Raw genomic sequence first — 21818 nt, forward strand, 5'->3', positions numbered from 1 at the left:
AAAAAAAAAAAAAAAAAAAACCAAACAAACTCTGAAATTTCTTTATTTTCTTAATCGATCATGATCGACAACCAGAACCAAACCTCGAACCCGAACTCAACGACTGTGGAGGTGAGACGTACGATCTCTCCGTACGATCTCTCCGTACGATCTGACAGCGGCTGACAATCCCGACGCTGTAATTTCACATCCATTGCTGAAAGGGATGAACTACGAAGAATGGGCATGTGGTATGAAGACAGCGCTCTGTTCAAGAAAGAAATTTGGTTTTCTTGATGGCTCTATCAAGCGACCAGAAGAAGGATCTGCAGATCTAGAAGATTGGTGGACAATCCAAGCTTTGTTGGTCTCGTGGATCAGAATGACAATTGATCCAGCCTTGCGTTCCAACATTTCTCATCGGGATGTGGCAAAAGATTTATGGGATCATCTGAAAAAGCGTTTCTCTGTGACCAATGGACCAAGGATTCAACAGCTCAAGATAGAATTAGCTTGCTGCAAGCAGAGAGGGGCTGCTATTGAAGCCTATTATGGGAAGCTGAATCGTATTTGGGATAGCATGGCCAATCATAGGCCGGTGCGTCTCTGCAAATGTGGAAAATGTGAGTGCAATTTGACGGTGTTGCAGGAGCAAGATCGTGAAGAAGACAAAGTTCATGAGTTCTTGTTTGGACTTGATGATTCTTTCAGAACTGTTCGATCGAGTTTGGTGTCAAGGATACTAATCCAACCAATGGAAGAAGTTTATAATGTTGTACGTCAAGAGGAGGATTTAAAGAACAATGTGAAGAAGGGTGAAGATGTAGCTGAAGTCTCCGCATTTGCTGTGCAACAAAGGGCTCGTGTGAATCCACTTGTGCGAACTGATGTGACGACGGTGTGTAAACACTGTAACCGCAGCGGTCACTCTCCCGACAGTTGTTTCGCTGTAATTGGGTATCCAGAATGGTGGGGTGAGCGTCCAAGAAACAGAGCGACGCAAGGAAGAGGACGTGGTAGTGCTGCAACTGGTGGACATGGAAGAAACATGAGCTACGCCAATGCAGTTCATGTTCCTCACATTCCAAGTCAAGAACATGTTAACTATGTTCTCACAGACAAAGATCGTGACAGAGTAAGCGGTTTGAATGACAGTCAATGGCGTAATCTTGTTAAGCTCTTGAATAATACAAACGGGGGAGCAAGCACTAGCAATGAGAAACTCTCTGGTAAGTCTTCTTCTCCTTCCTGGATATTAGATACAGGTGCGTTGCACCATCTGACAGGGAGATTTGATTTACTCACCAACGTGAGAAATATGGAACCAGTTTTGATAATTTTGGCAGACGGTAGAGAAAGAGTGTCAGTTACTGAAGGTTCTGTTGTGTTGGGGTCTAATCTGCTTTTGAAATCAGTGTCTTACGTTGAAGAGTTACAATCTGATCTTATATCTGTGGGTCAGCTAATGGATGAGAATCAGTGTGTAGTGCAGTTGGCTGATCAATTTCTTGTTATCCAGGACCGCGCTTCGAGGACGATGACTGGTGCGGGTAAGAGATATTGTGGAACTTTCTGCTTTTGCAGAATGGAGCTGGTAGCATCGGTGGCAACTCGAGATGCAAAAGACTATAAGTTGTGGCATAATAGGATGGGTCACCCATCTGCAAGAGTAGTTGGTTCACTTCCAAATATTTTTGTTTCTGTTGATTCTGAAATTTCCTATAAGGCGTGTGATGTATGTCTCCGCGCTAAACAAACAAGAGCTTGTTTTCCGACCAGCGATAATAAAACTTTGTCCGTTATTGAGCTAATACATGTCGATCTTTGGGGTCCATATAGAACTCCGTCTTCTTCTGGTGCTAGATATTTTCTTACAGTTGTAGATGATTTTTCAAGAACCGTCTGGATTTATCTTCAAAACGACAAGACAGAAACAGCAACAAATCTAAAAATTTTGATTTCTCTAGTAGAAAGACAGTTTCAAAAGCAAGTGAAACGTGTTAGAAGCGACAATGGAACAGAATTCTTGAGTATGAGTGGTTATTTTTGAACAAATGGAATTGTTCATGAAACTTCGTGTGTGGGAACACCACAACAAAACGGACGAGTTGAAAGAAAACATCGACATATTTTGAATGTTGCTAGAGCGTTGCGTTTTCAATCGAATTTACTAATCGATTTTGGGGAGAATGCATTCTAACAGCTGGATATTTGATTAATCGAACTGCGAGTTCTGTGTTAAACGGTTTGACACCGTATGAAAAGCTCTACGGCAAAGCTCCTGATTATAAACATTTAAAGGTCTTTGGGTGTCTTTGTTATGCTCATAATCAAGGACACAGAGGCGATAAATTTGCTTCAAGAACACGAAGATGTATATTTGTTGGGTATCCATATGGGAAGAAGGCCTGGAGATTGTATGATCTTGAGAAAGAGGAATTTTTTGTGTCGAGAGATGTGATATTTTGTGAAGAAGTGTTTCCGTTTGCAAACGCTGAAGTTAACAACATCTCTGGAAAAGATGTCGAGGAAGACAAAGAAGGATTGTGGGCTCCTATTTCTACAAGCCATTTTTTAGATGAAGAAATTGGGCCTACTTTGGTTGCACCCTTAATGGGCCAAATAAATTCTGCACGCCCATTAGCGACCAACCACGTGCCTAGCAACCCACCAGCTGAAATTTCTTCTTCTTCGATGGAAACTCCATCTCCGACATCTTCACCACCTGAAGCTCCCAATTCACCAAGAGATACTTCCTCCACGTCTTCTGATACACCACAAAATTCGCCTAGCCGGGATGCAACTCCGGTGGTCACTCCGCCATCATCTCCGACACCCGCTGTTGTGGTTGAAGAACCTGCTCCGGTGATTCCGCTTCGACGAGGAACACGACCACGTACACAACCGGTAATTCTCAAAGATTATCATGTTTCTAATACAGCTCAAACTCAATTGTTGGGAACTTGCAACAAGAAATCTTTGTATCCGATTGAGAACTATGTGGGTTGTACTCGGTTCTCTGCTACGCATCGGGCTTATTTGGTTGCTATCACAGAGGCTGTTGAACCACGTGGTTATACTCAAGCTATTAGAACTAAAGTGTGGAAAACAGCTATGGGCTCAGAGATTGAAGCTCTTGAGGATAACAACACATGGACGATTGAGGATTTGCCACCAGGAAAAACAGCCATTGGATCAAAATGGGTTTACAAGATCAAGCACAATTCGGATGGGTCTGTTGAGCGTTATAAGGCACGTCTTGTAGCTCTCGGCAACAAACAAATCGAAGGTTTAGATTATAAGGAAACGTTTGCTCCTGTTGCAAGAATGCAGACTGTGCGTATGTTCTTAGAAGTTGCTGCAGGAAACAATTGGCCTGTGCATCAAATGGATGTGCATAATGCATTTCTCCATGGGGATCTAAATGAAGAAGTTTACATGAAGCCACCACCTGGTTATTTTACAAATGATGAGAAGAAAGTTTGTAGATTGCGCAAGTCTCTATATGGGCTGAAGCAAGCACCTCGATGTTGGTTTGAAAAGTTAACAACGGCTTTGTGTGCTTACGGGTTTCAACAATCACTCTCTGATTATTCACTGTTCACATTTGACAAAGGTGGGGTGCGGATACATATTTTGATCTATGTTGATGATATGATTATTTCTAGCAATTCAGATAAAGCTCTACATATCTTCAAAGAATATTTGGCTTCTTGTTTCAAGATGAAGGATCTTGGTGCTCTGAAATATTTTTTGGGAATTGAGGTCGCTAGAAGTTCCAAGGGATTTTACTTAAGTCAGAGGAAATATGCTTTGGAGGTTGTCAAAGAAGCAGGTTTGTTGGGCTGTAAACCTGCCACATTTCCGTTAGAGCAAAACACCAACTTGTCTATCTCTAGTTCTTCTTTGCTCCCGGATCCTGAACCGTATCGACGTCTGATTGGGAAACTGATTTATTTGGGATCGACAAGACCCGATTTGTCTTATTGTGTACATCATCTGGCACAATTTATGAAGAATCCAAGAGAGGACCATTGGCAGGCAGCATTACGGGTTGTATGCTACTTGAAAGGGACTGCTGGCCAAGGTATTCTTTTACGAGCACAGAAGAATTTCCAGATCACAGGCTGGTGTGATTCGGATTGGTCAGGTTGTCGGAACTCAAGACGTTCAGTGTCTGGGTATTTTGTTCAGGTTGGCGATTCTCCTATCTCATGGAAAGCCAAAAAGCAGGACACAGTGAGTATGTCATCCACCGAGGCAGAATATCGGGCCATGGCATACATCACCAAAGAACTTTTGTGGCTGAAACGTGTTCTTCATGATCTCGGCATCAATCATGATCAACCAATGCGTCTTTCTTGTGATAGCCAATCTGCAATTTACATTGCAACAAACCCGGTCTTCCATGAACGTACGAAGCACATCGAGAATGATTGTCACTTTATCCGCGAAAAAATACAGAAAGGTATTCTTGCACCAGTTCATGTTGATAGTAGTGCTCAGTTAGCCGACATCTTTACAAAACCACTTGGTGAACAATCATTTGAAGATTTTCGTGTCAAACTGGGCATTTTAAATCTCCATGCTCCAGTTTGAGGGAGGGTATTGCGATATTAAGCCCACTGGACTTCACGGCAGCCCACCGTACGTATGCTTCATCGTCATCAAGTCTCCGTCAATCTCTCTCCAATCATCTCCATCTTCCTTATACGCTTCTGCGTATCTCTCTGCATATATTTATGTATCTTCTGTAGTTAATATGGATTGATTGTGTACGTATCCTCCAAACTAGAAGACTGTATATAATTGTTGGCCATGAGCTCATGAATCACATAGCGAATTATTGATTCTGTTCAGTTTATATTCTAATATATTATGTTTTAATTTCAATGTTTTTTTGTACTTACAAGACTTGATGGTATCAGAGTGACAAAAGGGCTTAATTACTGGTTCTATCATATCACTCTGCTGTGTGTTCAGAAAGAATGATTCAAATTTTTACTCTAAAACGAAAGCGAGTCGTCACTTTGAAAAGTCATGAGATGTCAATATAATTGCCAGAAACTAATTTGTATGGACTCTATAGCTGACCATAAAAAAAAAAATAATCGAAGTCGTCCACATGGAAACCGAGTGGCCTGAAATCTTTCTATCTTGTGTCTTTCTTTGATAATCTCCAACCACCCGTATTGAAGCAAGATGTTATCTTCAATACTTTCACCTAAAACATTTCTTCAGTTTCAGCTTTAGCTTTTGTTGTTTGCTTACTGAATCTTTTTCTCTCTTTCTTTCAACATGGGGAGTTGTTTGTCTATAGGAGTTTCTGGTGATGATCTGATACGTATCTTTAGCTACTTATGCGGTGAAGGTTATATTCGAAACCTAAGGGATAATCTCAAGAATCTGGAGAGGGAAATGGAAGATCTCAAAGCAATTGAAGATGACGTGCAGAACAAGGTTGCGACAGAGGAGAGACAACTTCGACAAATGCGTGAATCTGTCAAGTTATGGCTTGGACGTGTCGAGAAAACCGATACAGAGTTTAAAGATCTGCTTCGTATTAGTCCCACTGAGCTTCAAAATTTGTGTCTCTGTGATTTGTTGTCAAAAGATGTACGTTCAAGCTACAATTATGGGAAAAGCGTATCCTTGTTGTTGGAAGAGGTTAAGAAACTCAAATCGGAGGGTCATTTTGGAGAGTTTACTGACCCATCATCTGAAATAGTGGAGATGCCTACTCAGCCTACGGTTGGTCAGGAAGAAATGCTCGAGAAGGCGTGGAATCGCCTAAAGGAAGATAGAGTCGGAATCATGGGCCTGCACGGTATGGGTGGTGTTGGGAAAACTACCCTTTTCAAGAAAATCCACAATAAGTTCACTGAAATATCTGGTACGTTCGACGTAGTGATCTGGATCGTGGTATCTCAAGGCGCAACGATTTCAAAGCTTCAAGAAGAGATTGCAGCAAAACTACACCTTTATTGCGACGAGAACAAAAATGAAAGTGATAAGGCCGCTGATATATACAAATATTTAAATAAGAAGAGTTTTGTTTTGATGCTAGATGATATATGGGAGGAAGTGGATTTAGAAGCCATTGGAATTCCGTTTCCAACCAGAGAAAATGGATGCAAAGTAGCATTCACCACTCGTTCTCAAGAAGTATGTGGGCGGATGGGGGATCATGACGCAATGGAAATCAAATGTTTGGAACGAGATGAAGCATGGGAATTGTTTAAAAGCAAAGTCGGAGACAATACATTAAGTAGAGATCCAGGCATTGTCAAGCTAGCAAGAAGGGTTGCTGATAAGTGTCGTGGTCTGCCACTAGCGCTTAAGGTAATTGGTAAGGCAATGTCATCTAAAACTACAGTACGAGAATGGGAGCATGCAATGGATGTTTTGACAAGATCCGCTGCAGAGTTTTCTTCTGACATGGAAAATAAAATTCTTTCAATTCTGAAGTTCAGCTATGATAGCTTGGGGGATGAACAAATCCAGTCTTGTTTCTTGTATTGTGCTCTGTTTCCAGAAGATGAATTGATAGATGTTGATGACTTGATACACTTATGGATATGCGAGGGATTCCTGGGGGAATACCAAGTTATAAAAGAAGTGTATAATAAGGGTTATGCAATGCTTCGTACCCTTATCCGTGCAAATTTGCTCGCAGAGATTGGCACAGAATTGGTTGTGATGCATGACGTGGTTCGTGAAATGGCTCTGTGGATTGCATCCGATTTTGGGAAACAGAAAGAGAATTTTGTTGTCCATGCAAACGTCGGATTAGTTGAAATACCAGAAGTCAAGGATTGGGGAGCTGTGAGAAGGATGTCATTAATGAAGAATCATATTAAAGAGATAACATGCAGCAGTTCCAAGTGTACTGAACTTACAACTCTGTTCCTTCAAGAGAATCAATTGAAGAATCTCTCCGGTGAATTCCTTCAGTCTATGAAAAAGCTAGTTGTTTTGGATTTGTCGAAGAATTCCAACTTGAGTGAACTTCCAGAGCAGATATCAGAGCTGGTCTCCTTGCAGTATCTTGACTTGTCTTATACAAGTATAGAAAAACTGCCGGTTGGTCTCCAAGAGTTGAAAAAGCTAACTCACCTGCTTTTACATGCTATAAGGAAACTTTGTAGTATCAGTGGGATATCAAGGTTGGTGAGTTTAAGAGTGTTGAGTCTGTTTGGATCTAATGTTCATGGAGATGTTAGTTTATTAAAAGAGCTGCAGCTCTTGGAGAAACTACAAGAGCTAATGATAACGGTGTCGGCTGAGTTAAGTTTGGAGAAAATATTATTAGGGGATCAAAGGTTGGCAAACTGCATAACATATCTGGAGATTATCGATTTTCAAGAAAAGCCACTCGATTTATCATCCCTGGAGAGTATTGAGAATCTTCGTGTGCTATACCTGAAAAGTAGCCATGTCTCGGATATTAATAATCCGACAATTCCATGCTTTACCAACCTCTCAACAATGATAATAAGTGAGTGCCATAGCATGAAGGATCTCACTTGGATATTGGTTGCTCCAAATCTTTGCTCGCTATGTATTTCAGATTCCGTAGCAGTGGAAGAAATAATAAACAAAGAGAAAGCAACCGATCTTACAGGTATTGCCCCACTTCTGAAACTAGAATTATTAGGTTTGGATAATTTGTCGAAGCTGGAGAGTATCTACCGGAGTCCTCTCCCCTTTCCATTTTTGAGGCGCATATTTGTATGGAAGTGTCCAAAGCTCAGAAAGTTTCCCTTAAATGCTACAAGTGTCCCACAAGTTGATGAATTTAACATTAAAATGGAGGAAACTGAGCTTGAGTGGGAGGACGAAGATACCAAAAATCGATTCTTGCCTTCGTTAAATCGGGTATTTAATTATTACTCTCCATTCTCTTATGCTTGAGTTATAACTTTCTTCTTACTAGTGAAGTTTTGTTCATTTGAGCGGGTAATCATTTATTTTAATTAAACTGAGTTATTTTTTATTTCTTACACGAGAGAGAGATCTATGATCCTCATCATCTGCAAAAATTTGATTTATGTAAAATTGGATCGCATAATAGAGAGAATTTGTTGTGCCTCTCAATTTCAATGCTTTCCACAAAAAAAGTGTTACTAACACATTATTCTTTCATTTTTTTCTTCTTCTTTTAGCCAAATCGGTTCATTGTCTAAAGATCCATTACTCAAGATTGGGATTCTTCACTGCGAAAATCAGAATCATCGCTTCGTCTTACTATTGCTGTCTCTTTCTTCTTCCTCTAGTGTGTGTGTTTGTGTGCTGTTCATTTGGATTTAATGTTATTCATTGTCTTATTGTATTTCTTATTGGATTTTACGTTTGGGTTTTGATTTATTTAGATCAAAATGCCAAGCTTGTATCTTTTGCATTTCTATTTCATCTTGCAGCTTGTTTGTGTTTATTCATTTGGTTTGGCGATGGTTATTTTTGTTAAGTCTTTATCTAAATCCAAGTGGCTCCCTCAATCAGAGTATTTTTTTTCTTCTTCTTTAGCAGCTGTTCGTTTAGGTCTAAATCAGAGTATCTCAATCCATTCATGGATTGAGATTCTTATCATCTTATGTGTGGTTCATTTTGATTGTATAATTTCCTTTGATCTGCATTCAGATCTTTCTCGAGTGTGCTGTGTTGTTCACTTTGGATATACGTACGTTTTACATTTTCCTATTTTAAACATTTCTGCAATGTGTCTGTGTTGTTCAATTGGATCCAAAACGATTTTATTTTGCAAAATCATGAAGATTCTCTTATGTCAAATACTCAAATCCCCTAAACCATACCTAGTCTCTGAATATACTAAATAGAGTGCTTTGCTTCTATAAATAGGGATGATAGCTCGTTTGTGAGACTCATCCAAAAGAAGAGAGCTTATGGAATTTTTTAATCGGGCTAATTTGGTTTAACAGGAAGTTTTGTTATTGGCTATTTTTGGATAGTTCCCAAAACTGGTCGTGTGTCTCTTCTCCAAATAAAACAAAACAAACCATTTCTAACAAAACTAGTTGCGAACCTCTTCCAAAATAGGAAAACAAATCTTCCCCAAATTCTTCCTCGTACACAGGCAAAGGATGATGATGATCTTCATCAAGATCATTGTCCCTTGAACCCAAAATAATATTTCAAATAGAACTTGTTTCTTGTATTGCATAAACTTTGGTGAATTTTCTTAAAGCAAATAGAAAGAAATGAATGATTTATTCTCTAGTTCGTTCAAGAAGTACACGGACCTGAAGCAACAGGCCCAAATGGACGATATCGAGGCAGGTAAAGAGACGATGAACCTCGATAAGTTCTTCGAGGATGTTGAAAATGTCAAAGATGACATGAAAGGCATAGAGACTCTTTACAAGAGGCTTCAAGATTCGAACGAAGAGTGCAAAACGGTACACAATGCCAATAAGGTGAAGGAACTCCGAGCAAAGATGGATGGAGATGTCGCTCAGGTCCTCAAGAGAGTCAAGATCATCAAACAAAAGCTCGAGGCGCTTGAAAAGCCAAATGCTAATAGCCGTAATGTCCCTGGTTGTGGCCCTGGCTCTTCCACCGATAGGACCAGGACGTCTGTTGTTAGTGGACTAGGGAAAAAACTTAAGGACTTGATGGATAGTTTTCAAGGTCTGCGCGCACGGATGAACGCTGAGTATAAAGAAACCGTAGAACGCAGGTGCATATGATCTTTCTTCATTTAACCCCTAGCTTCATGTACTTAAAATAGAAGTTTGATATATGTGTTGACGTACCAAAACATTGGAATTGTTGCAGATATTTCACAATAACCAGAGAAAAGGCAGACGAGCAAACGATTGAGAACTTGATTTCGAGCGGTGAAAGCGAGAACTTTCTCCAGAAAGCGATACAAGAACAAGGGAGAGGCCAAATATTAGACACCATATCAGAGATTCAAGAGAGACATGATGAGGTGAAAGAGATAGAGAAGAATCTTATAGAGCTTCACCAAGTGTTCTTAGACATGGCGGCTCTGGTTGAAGCACAAGGTCAGCAACTAAATGACATTGAAAGCCACGTGTCGAAGGCGAGCTCGTTTGTTAGAAGAGGGACAGACCAGCTTCAAGATGCAAGAGAGTACCAAAAGAGCTCGAGGAAATGGACTTGTTATGCCATTATTCTCTTCATCGTCGTTTTCGCTTTGCTTCTCATACCACTCTTACCTCATATTATGCTCATGCTGAAGTGATTTTTTGGATAGAATCTTGTCTATAATTATGTCTCATCTTAATTTCAATGGTAGTTTTAGATTTTTGTACCTTTTTAAAAGCGGGCTATTTATTCTAAAATCTTCATTTATCTGAACAAAAAAAAGAAGAAATAAATCTTCATAAGTATTATTTGAAAATAAGCAAATTTTGTAGTGATTTGTGTATTTGAAGCGATTAGAAGGGTTTTGAATTTCGTAGTAAACTTGGAATAAATGCTTATCAAATCCACGAAGACAAATTTAACTTTGCATAGAAGTTTTATGCTATTTTCTAAATAATGTCATTAGAGGAAATTGAATGTCAAATTTATATAATTTATTAGTTCAAATGACTAAAGTAATTACAGATCTATCAAAATCATAATTTTTTTTTTGACACATATTGAAATTAAGTAAGTAATAAAACCTACAATATATGGAAAAACTTTTATATAGCTAACATGCAAACAATTTCTATAGAAAATATTATCATTATTGGTAAGAAATAGCTCTAAAATATTTCTGTATATATTAATTATCATAAGTAGGCGAATTGTTAAGTATCTTCTAAATATAAACCAGTCTTTTTTTTCAAAAGTCAAATTTATAATCTATCAAAATCATAATTTCTTTGTTGACACATATGTGAATCAACTTAGTAATAAAACCTTTAATATATGGAAAACATTTTATATAGCTAAATGTAGACAATTTTTATAGAACAATATTAATTTTATTGGTAAGAAATAGCTCTAAAATATATCTGTTAACTTTCTTCCAAAGATAATCCAGTCTTTTTTTATAAAAAGTCAAATTTCTAATTAATTAGCTCAAAATACAAAGTAACAAATTATTATCTGTCAAAATCATAATTTCCTTTGACACATATTGGAATCAAGTTAGTAATAAAACTAACAAAATATGGAAAAAGTTTTATACAGCTAACATGCAGACAATTTCTATACAAAATATTAATTTTATTGGCAAGAAATAGCTCTAAAGTTTTTTGTAAACATTAATTAATTAATATATAGAAATAAATATATTGTTAAGTTTCTTCTAAAAATAAACAAGTCTTTTTTGTAAAAGTCAAATTTATAATATGATAATTATTATATTTCTTAAATGACAAAAGTAAAGAAATCTAGAATTGACTAAAACAAAAGCAAATGATAATCAATATTTCTTTCCCATAATATAATCTATATATATCATATCTTATTACTAGTGAAATCTAAAATCCATAGCTTCTACTTCTAAGATAAGAGAAATGGAAGGATCCTCAAATAAGATCACGAAACTTACTCAGTCAATTCCTGACGATCTGGTGGAGCACCTCATCTCCATGTATCTTCCAGTGCAATCTCTTTTACGAAATCGTACTCTGTCCAAACAATTTATGAATACAGCTATACAATCTCGTAACCTCGATTTCAGTGGAATATATTCTAGAAGACGTAGACAGTCAGAGGTTGTGAGCATCATCGAAAAAGTATTCAATCAATACAAAGGATCGAAGATTGAAAGATTCGTTTTGGTTATCAATCATCTTGGTGTAGAAGATAAAGTCATCTCGTGGATCAATACATGTCTTGGTAAAAATATCAAAGATATCGTCCTAGATTTCTCCAAATCCAAAAAAGTTATGGAGATCCCGATCAATTTCTCTGACTTGGAGAATCTACAAGATTTGAAGCTGCGCTCATATAAATTTGAGATACTAGACAATTCTCCAAAAGGTTTAAAGCTCTTGAGGATGCTCTCACTTATGCGGAGTGAGTTGAAGAAAGAGACGATAGTTGCAATTTTCAGCAACTGCTTCCACCTCGAGTCGCTGGAACTAACCGAATGCCGGATGGATGGTATGTTGAACATCCAGGCTCAGAATCACAAGAAATTCAAGTCGCTTGTTTTGTCTTCTATGCGAGGGCTTTGGAACATCCATTTGGATGCACCCTCTTTAGAAATCTACAAATACAATGGATATGTCATTCCATTTAACTTTGTGAGAACATACGCACTTAGAGACACAAACCTCCATTACAATCGGAACTTTAGTCCGAGTTATTACGATTCAAGTGACTTGGTGGTTCATAACATGAGTTTCTTTACAAACGTTTCTGTCCTCGCAACAACAACAATCTTTCTTGAGGTAAATTATATTCTTTCTCAATCTAATACGTATATCTTTTTCCTTTCAAGTTTTTTATATTCGCACATTTATTAGATTCATAATTAGTTTTTGATATATTGTTTTTGTATAATGAGATTTCCTTCACTACATAAGAAATACTTAAAATGAGTCATAAATATTCACTAAATCTTTAGATACTTTTTTTTTTGTTACATGCATAACTCTTAAAGTGGTTGGAGTTTATAGTATAATTTGTATATCTCTTTGGATGATCGATAGAGAATGTTCATCATATATACTAGATGACAATACAATTTTCAAATATTTTTTGCCACCTCTGATTGTCCCCATTTTCTTTTGTTCATAATTATTATTTTTGTTTTTTTGTTTAGAGCGAGTTTTGATGGTGTTTTCACATATTATATGTAGGCTCTCACCCATAAACACGCAGAAGGAGGAAAATTCGAAAATCCTACGTTTTGCACTCTTTTCGACATCGCTGAATTCCTCAAAGAATGCCCTAGACTCGAAGGAGTTGTGATCGATGTACGTCTCACTTTCTCTCTCTCTCTATATATATCTCTCACCCCCACCAATGAGCTGTGTTTAATATATGCAGATTCACAATTTCACCTTCGCAACTCATTTGCCTTTCTGGGAGACTGATCATAAGGATGAAATTGAGAATAACTGGAACAACAAGTACCTTTCGGGGTTTCTCAAGAAAGTTAAGATTTTCGGATATAAAGGCTACCCGCATGAGCTTGATATCAGGAGTTCTTTGCCAAAAACGCACCATCTCTAGTGAAGTTCAAGTTGGTGATATCTAAAAAAGAGAAGATCAATGCTTGCGAACCAGATTATGCAAGACTCAATTTTATTAATAGCATATTTCCTGGGATCAAAGTTACTGAAGTTTGAACTCAGGTTGTTCTGGAACAACTATGCCAAACTATCGTAGCTCTTTTGATGTGTTTGAAACATCACAGCTCTCAGATACAATTTGTTTTTCTTTTCTTCTGATCTTCTCTCTGATTTGAACTGGCTTTGTTTCTCTATTGTTTCTCTTCTATATGAATTGTTGCTGCTCTTTCTTTTATTTAAGATTTGAATTTATTTGGGATTAATTATTGGTATTGTTGCTTTTAGACTAATATGCTAACATATTTTTATACTCATGCACTAAAAAGTGGCCATATCCATCATATATGAAATGTCGGAAAAACAGTTGATCAATCTATTATTAAAGCTTTACACTTCCGATTTAATGAAGTTAAAAAAAAAAGTTGCTGACGTTTGCTCTCACTCTGCCTGATTAAGAATACATTGGCATAATAATATTTTATAGATTATCTCATTTATGTATCTTTGAAACTGGATCGATACGATTACTGTGAGAGCAATACAGCTGTTCTCTATATAAACATATGTATCAGGTGCAATACTCTTAGGGACTCTTGGCTTTGAAAGTGTTTGCTGAAAGCTGAGACATTATGCAAGTCTTCATCAAATACAAAGTAAGGACTAAGGAATGGTGCAAAGGCCAGCTTTTGGCGTGAGCTAGATCATTGCCTCCCCTAAGTCAGGACAAGCTCTCCCCCTCCAAGTTCTTTTGTCCACTATTCAAATTCCGACACAAATTCAGCAGGATGCGGTATCTTTTGAGTTGGGTTATTGATGGAAAATCTTACAAGGGGATACTCCTCTTACAAAACATGGGAGAAACTTAGGCCAAGGGACATTGAGATATATGCAAGTATACTCTAAGCTAATTATAATCTTAGATACATTAACATGTATATACAACAAAGTATAAGAGTGTAATATACTTAATACATCCAACTAAGCAAAGAGTAAAACGATGGAGGATGTAATGGCTTAGTCAAAATGTCAGCCAACCGATTCTCTGATGCAATGTGTAAGGCCTTCAAGTTTCCTAGCTTGATCGGATCACGTACTGTGTGACAATCAATCTCAATGTGCTTCGTCCTCTCGTGAAAAACCGGTTTGGTTGCAATATAGAAAGCTGATTTTATTATCAACACAATCAATTTCAATGTGCTTAGTACCTTTCTTGTTACTTGAGCCATGCTTCTATACTCTGATTCAGTAATACTGTGACTTGCAACCTGTTGTTTCTTGGATTTCCAAGAGATTAGAGAATTACCAATGTAAACACAGAAGCCACTAATCGAACGTCTTGTATCAGTACAACTTGTACTGTACAACATCCACAAAAGCATTAACACAGGTCTCATTATTAACAGAGAGTAGAACAATCCTTGACCTGGGCTTCCTTTTATATACATGTACGTCAGTAAGAAATTGTAAGAACTGACTGAGATGATAGAACAACAAAACATGTTGACACAAGACAAAATCATACATACTAACATACGTGTTGTTGTAGTGGTCAAGAATCTCATTGTTAGGTTTGTTGAATCGAGCAATAAGAAAATCTCGTCAAGCTAAAGAAAAAATCTGACCGTTTGATTCAGAAATCGACACCTTCTGCCTCCTTGATAGCCGCACCACTAAGGTGGCTGAGCCGAGCCGAGCCGAGGGCGGGCCAATCTCGATCCCTAAACGCTTCGCCGTTCTCATGACCCGGCAAGCCACCAAAATCAAAATAACTCACCACCATCGAGTAAATTTTCTGGCAAACACTCAGCTTGCCCATTGAAGAACACAACAGAAAGCAGAGAAGATGAAGAACGAACAAAGCTCCCCATCCATTGATTTGTGACAACGAAAGAAGAATGATTGCCCAATAGGGAGCTCATGGATCAATAATGTCGTTTAGGCCCACTAAAGCCCACAAAAAAATCCATTTCATTGTAGACACCGATCATTAAATCCAATAGTTAAGAGTATATATTGATCCATGAGCTCTATAAACCGGAAAAGTATATATTAGCTTTTTATTCAAAGAAAAATCAGATTACATCTTTGTCTTTTGGAAAAGAGTCTCAATTTTTATAGAGAAAGTCTAGTCATTCAAGTACACACGATCAAGAATAACAAGTTTGGGATACTAGTTAAAGTATTACAACTTCTTCTTATTTTTCTTTTAGACAGCAGGAGTTCCATGTCTTTGGTCCATAATCTCTTTCGGTAATCAAAATCGTTTTTTAGTCTATTCCAATTTAAAAATGCATGTTCGTCTTAAAGAGGACACTTGGAGCACAAAATAACCAATTGCTATTTGTATATAGTTCATAGGGTTCATACTGCTATACTTTTTTTCATTATCCGAGAGTAAGTTACACATAACACTAAAGATTCATTTAACCTTCAGTAAAATTTATAGCCAAAATGTGTATATTTCTATATCATTTTAATATGGTATAGTGTTTATATATTTACTTGTTGATTTCAATTATTTTAATAGAAAAAGTTGACCAAAAATATAATTTTGACAAATTCTTAAAATTTTCAAATTAAGATATTCTAATTATATACAAAAATAAATTCCTTAATTAAACTAATGGCATGCATACTTGTTGCCTGTTGAATAAGATTGAGGGATAAGGTAAATATATTAATATTGATATTATATATATATTATATATATATGGACCTTTGATTAACTCAAAAAATAACATAACAAACTAGATTGCATATATACATACCCTGATACCCAAACTAGACACAATCTATATATAGTATACTATTTTAGCAGAAATAAAGCATTGACATTAAATTGTCCAATCAGTTATTTGCCAATTAAGATTTTTCNATTTTTTTTTTTTTTTTTTTTTTTTTAAATAGTAAAAACTTCTTATACTAAAAGAGATGTACATATAACTAATTAATATGTTAGATAAATTCATAACAAATGGCATGCATATCATATATTTTCAATAAGATTTTGGAACACAACAATAGAAAAATATAACAATAATGCAATCATATCTTTGGATCTTGATAATGCAATAACTAAATTGCATAAATAAAAGGATCCCCAGAAATATATAAATAAAATGACCTTTGAGATTAACATGAAGAGTAATCAATAATAATTAAAGAACAAAAAAACTTATTCATCCTAATCTTTTGGTCGGTGATAACTTAAAAGACAGTTGTGTTGTCTCTTGTGTCAGAGACTCCAAAGATTTTTTTTCTTGTTTATGCTTTTTGGGAATCCTAAGAAAAACAAAACCGTGTGAGACCGTCGACGACTAAGGCAGTACAAACCGTCAAACGAACAACTTGTCGCCACGTCATCCCTTGAACCACCCACGTTGGTTCCTTCTCCGGCTCAGAGTTCGCCACGTGTCCTTCCCCAACGGCTAGTTTCTTTTTTTTTTTTGTTTTTTTTTTTGTTTTTCCTTTAAGCCGTCTTTTGCTTACCAGGGAGGGAGAATAACAAAATTTAAAAATTTTAAGATATTTTTTTTTGAGCCGTGAGGAAATTTCCAGTGTTTTCTACTTTACTCGTTTTCTTATTAAAAAAATAATTAACTTGACTTAAAAAGAAAAATCAAAATTAATAATTTATCTACTATAATCCACTATAAGTAGAGAGAAAGTATAGTAAGTTCATCTTCTTTAGTCATAAGTTTAAAACCAAAACAAAAAAGAAAAATTACTCATTTTTCTCTCAGCTTTTTGTTCATTTCGCGCAAAACATACTTCAAACAAATCTTTTGGGGATAATCTCATTAACTTATAGGTTTGTCTCCTACTTCATCAAATCCTCTGTTTCTTTTACAGAGTCTCTGAAATTTTTCTAAAGATCTGATTTTTTTTTTGGGGTGCTTTTTGGTGATACAGATCGACGAAAATGGCATTGGGGAAGAAGAGAATCGTAACCCAGAAATCGAATTTGAAGCACCGTCGAGATGTGGGTGACGGAGGAGGGTTAGGGTTAGGGTTAGAGTTCGTACAGTACAAGAGAGGATTTGGGAGAAAGAGGATTCTGATATCGTCAGGTGATGATGAGATTGTTGGGGATTCGGTTTTTAACTCACCTGTTGGGAAAAGCTCGTCTAAGAAGCTCTGTGATAAAGCTTCTTCTGTTGGAGGTTGTCAAAGTCGAGAACTTGAAGATCTTCCACAAGATATTCTGGTTCGTTTCGTCACTTAACTCTTTTTAAATCTCTTTCTGGTTTCTGGGTTTTGTTCATTAGTTGAGATTTCTTGTTAATTTGTGAATTTTAAATCAGATTTGAGCTAAAAGTTGAAACATTTATTTTTGTTCTCTAGATTCAAAATCTTATTTTTGTTTTTTTTTTGGGTAAACTCATTTTTATCCGTTTTTGATTTCTGGGTTCTGTTAATTAGTTGAGATTCAATGTTAATTTTATGGATTACTAAACAGATTTAGCTCAAATTTCATTTCTTTTCTTACTTTGAGATTTGAAATCGTAAATTCATTTTTATCCTTTTCTGTTTTCTGGGTTTGTTCATTCAGTTGAGATTTCATGTCTTTTAATCAGATTGAGCTCAAAGTTGAGACATTTTTGTTTGTTCTTAGAGATTCGGAAAGACATTTTTATTGATAGACCATATGGGTTGTTTTGTTACAGGTGAGGATTATCTGTGGGGTTGAGCATGAAGACTTGAAACAATTGTTTCAGGTTTCCAAGACAATCAAAGAAGCTGTAAGTTATAATATAGCCATCATTGGTAGATTTTGATTGTCTGTTATTATTAGTTGATGTTTGAATCTGATAGTTCATTATTTGTGTTTTACAGACATCAATCGCAAAGGAGTTACATTTCGCGTATAGTACACCTCGAAAAACCTCGTCTTTTCACCATGGTGCATTCGGTTGGGACAAACCGTTTGATGCAGAATATGATGAAGAGATTGAAGCTCCAGGAGCTCCACTGCAGAAAAGGTACCGCCTTTCGCGGATTAACCGTAACGAGGACGATTCTGGAATTTCCGTGGCTCTGTTCAACTGAGTCAAACAACTTTGTTTGAGGCGAATACTATCAACTTTGTTTCTTCAAGATCCTTAATTGAAGAAGAGGGTTTTAAGTTATGTTTTTTTTTTGGTTCTTTTGGTTTGGATAGGTCTCTGTAAATTGTTGTTAGATACAAAAAGAAAGATAGGGTTTTGGAAAGGCTTAGCTTGTTTAGAAAGGTCACAAGAAACTCTTTGGGAGGAGGGTTCTAAATCTTTTTGTATGTGTTTGTGCAGTGTGAATATAGAGTTTATTATTTGGTCTTTACAAAGTGAATTTATAATAAGAAAAGAATATTTGTTTCATTTATATTTTTTGTCTCTTGGTTACATTTCAAAGTGTTTATTGATTGATTACATTACACCCCTAAAACCAGCAAATGTCATCATTCTAAGAGGCAGAAGAATCACACCATTTGGGCACAAATGGGCTTGGATGTATTGGGCCGAAGCCCTGCTTTATATTCTTTTTTTGTTTTCCTTTGATAACAAATACAGTAATGTAACTAGGGGGTCTCGTAACCTGTAATTTGATTTATTTTTGTTAGATGTTGCACGAGATGTACCCTCCAATTCAAGGAGGAACTCGTCAATTTTCAAATTTGTATGTGTTGACTAGCCTGTATCGCATTAAAACCATAACTAAAACCCAAGACAAATTGGGTTAAAATTTCACACATAATAAGAACATATATATTGTAGCGGTGCTACAACCATGTGCTTAAAGAGAGTATTTCTGGTGTGATCTTAGACTATGGATATTTAGAGTTAATTTTCTCTTTTCGCTAACATAAAACATATGTTAAAGTCGGGATTTATATAATAGATTTAACATGTATAAATTGCTTAAGTTTAGTGGTTATTGCCTAATAGGTTAAGCAACACTTATAACTTTGGTACATAATTAAGTTGCAAAATTTTAGATTGTATGAGTCATACAAAATTAAGTATAACTATTTAATAATGTCAAAATTATTATCATACAAAATTGTCCCTGTGGACAAACCCAATGGTCTGTGGACACACCATTTGACAGCTATATAAATAAAATTTTGTTTTTTTTTTGTATGATTCATGCAATCTAAAATTTGCAACCTAAATCTATATATGACTATATAACTATGTCAAAATTAAGTTTAGATGTTATACTAACCTATATGTGTGATTGTAAACCATTATGTCTTATCCAACTAAAACTATATTCATTATAGTGTATGTTCAATGTAGCAAGATAGTACCAAATAAATAAATAAAATGTTTGTCCTTCGTAGGAGCAAAACCACATGTCAAAAGATATTTTTAGCTAGCTACTAAAAGGACTCTATAACCAGATGTTATCACAAAATTTGACAAAAATGTTTATCAAACTAGTATAGTTTACAACTTAGCTCTATCACGTAATAATTTTTGTTCATCTATATTTTTGGCTTTAAAAAAAAAATCAAACTTACTGTCTATTAGGTATTCTTACCATAAGATTTATTTTTCTCATTCACAAAATTGTTTCAAAGTCTTAGGAATACCAACCCTAACTAAGATGAGATTGAGATCATCCATTCACTATTAACTAACCTTGGTTTAAACATCTTTATTATTGATTTATAACAAAATTTTGTTTTCATATAAACAACATTGCATCATCTTCAACTCATTCAGTCAGTCTATTTACCAAATCAATTGTTTTAATATTAAAAAGTGGATCAGAATGCATAAATAGACCAATACAAATAAGTTTAGTTGAAGTTTATATGTGTTGAAGCTTAAGACAACGCTTCTCCTTTGGTTGTTATCAAGCCCTATTAGCCTAGCTTGGACCAAAGATGACTCCCATGTGGACCTTTTTATGTCGTGCCACTAAATTACACAACATGTCTTCGTCAAGCGATCTCAAGTTCTAATCACTTTTGGTTCACGAGTTTATAAATAATTACTATCTCCTTTTTCTGACGCATATAATCTTGAACTATTTTAGTTTTTTCGGTGATATTGGGAACAATGATTCGATCCGGGTATAAAATCCATAAGAAGTTTGTGTAACAGTTACAGTTATCTCTTCTAAAAAAAGTCAGTAAAAGATAAAAGTTTTGTTTTAAAAACAAAATTATGACTAATATGCTTCATCAAGTGATTTCTCTAATCTCTATTGCACAGAACAAAATATGTCTTCACGGGATCTCTGTTTTCTCGATAATATCGTCGTAAGAATATTTACGATTTGATTGTCTTCATGCTTGTGTTTCTCTAGTTAGAAAATAACATTTTTTCTTAACAAAAATGCAGAAAATATAATATTCCAATTTTCTTGTCAGTTACAACTTTTTTTTGCAGATTATTAATGTAAATGTTACGTAGAGTGTGTTTTTTTTTTTTTAAAAAAAAGCCTTTAACAAACAAATTAATATGTTTACAGAAAAAAAAGAAAAATATATAACCACCAAAAAAGTCAAATTTACTCCCATAAAACATATTTGAGAGAAAAGTAGATTCGAACAAAGTTCAATCTAATTATATATGCTTGGGTCTTGAAACTAATAATATTTTGTTTATTAGTTTCGACAGTCTCGATCTAATTATATATGCTTGGGTCTTGAAACTAATAATAATATTTTGTTTATTAGTTTGGATCTAACTATTATCACTTGATGATATAAAGTAACAAAGGTTAGGTTTTTTTATCTATTATATTTTCCGATTGACAAAAACAAAATATATATTAGCTTTTTGTTATTGAATAATAATTAGATATTCTGATTATTATATTTTTCGTGGAAACTAAGGAATATGTTGTAATGCGTTTGCACATATGAATGAATATATCTCCCTTCTCAACTACTCAAACGTCGATATCATGGTTCACTTTCTTTGCTTGTTTTTTGTCTTTCCACACCTAACTTTTGTTTTTTTGGCATTACACCACATGTTTCTAATTACGGCTCGTTAATTGCATAATCTACCGTGTAAAAAAAGTGTACACTAATTAGTGCCTCTTGTTTTCCATCTATTAAAAAATGTAATTATTATTAATTTCGTATCTTCTTGCTCAAAATACAAAATACAAAGTACAAAACACTCTCTTAATAATTTAATATAAAAATTTGTAACATTCTTGATCCAAATAATTTCACATATTTTTTTTTATGTAGTGTAGGTAGCTGAAACGTCTATCTTCGAACATATGAAATTTAAAACGACTATGAAAATGCGAAAAATTCCAATGTCGTATGTGTGTAGCAGTGTAGGTGTTGTTTCAATCATTGGGATATGCATCATTTTCAGCGCTAAATAGGTGAGAAAATCAGAGTAGACTCCCTTGGGCTTAGGACTCTCTTATTCACAAAGAGGTTTCATTTCTTTGAGAATATAGAGCTTTGTTTGGAAAAACACTTTCCCACTTGCTTTTTTCATCCGAATTATCTCCTTTTGGTGACTTATTTTCGCGAATCCATTACAAACGATAGGTTTGCTTGAGGTTTTTTTGGTGTGAACAGTAATTCTGGGTTCTAAAGTTTCAGGGTTTCCTCTTGGTTTTTGAGACGTGTGTGCGCAGATCTATCTTGTCCAG

The 21818-nt window shown here is 35.6% G+C and overlaps 4 protein-coding genes across 5 annotated transcripts; all 4 read left to right on the forward strand.

Moving 5' to 3' along the window:
- Window positions 5063–8493, forward strand: LOC104703727 (probable disease resistance protein At1g61310). 2 transcript variants are annotated; one of them, XM_010419801.2, is made up of 2 exons: window positions 5063–7847; window positions 8145–8493. In XM_010419801.2, the coding sequence occupies exons 1-2, from the start codon at window positions 5278–5280 to the stop codon at window positions 8287–8289; spliced, it is 2715 nt and encodes a 904-aa protein (XP_010418103.1). In that variant the 5' UTR covers window positions 5063–5277; the 3' UTR covers window positions 8290–8493. The 2 variants fall into 2 exon arrangements, with proteins under 2 accessions (XP_010418103.1, XP_010418102.1); XM_010419800.2 differs by having other exon boundaries at window positions 5064–7857.
- On the forward strand, window positions 9027–10311 carry LOC104703728 (syntaxin-124-like). The gene is made up of 2 exons (XM_010419802.1): window positions 9027–9676; window positions 9775–10311. Exons 1-2 carry the CDS (start codon window positions 9198–9200, stop codon window positions 10205–10207), a joined length of 912 nt encoding a protein of 303 aa, XP_010418104.1. The 5' UTR covers window positions 9027–9197; the 3' UTR covers window positions 10208–10311.
- LOC104703729 (FBD-associated F-box protein At1g61320-like) lies at window positions 11468–13381 on the forward strand. Its single transcript, XM_019227467.1, has 3 exons — window positions 11468–12359; window positions 12771–12887; window positions 12961–13381. The coding sequence occupies exons 1-3, from the start codon at window positions 11478–11480 to the stop codon at window positions 13144–13146; spliced, it is 1185 nt and encodes a 394-aa protein (XP_019083012.1). The 5' UTR covers window positions 11468–11477; the 3' UTR covers window positions 13147–13381.
- On the forward strand, window positions 16885–18568 carry LOC104703730 (F-box protein At1g61340). Its single transcript, XM_010419803.2, has 4 exons — window positions 16885–17016; window positions 17118–17412; window positions 17873–17947; window positions 18042–18568. The coding sequence occupies exons 2-4, from the start codon at window positions 17128–17130 to the stop codon at window positions 18252–18254; spliced, it is 573 nt and encodes a 190-aa protein (XP_010418105.1). The 5' UTR covers window positions 16885–17016; window positions 17118–17127; the 3' UTR covers window positions 18255–18568.

The sequence above is a fragment of the Camelina sativa genome, chromosome 7 (assembly GCF_000633955.1).
Source record: "Camelina sativa cultivar DH55 chromosome 7, Cs, whole genome shotgun sequence".
In the NCBI taxonomy this organism is placed as follows: domain Eukaryota; kingdom Viridiplantae; phylum Streptophyta; class Magnoliopsida; order Brassicales; family Brassicaceae; genus Camelina; species Camelina sativa.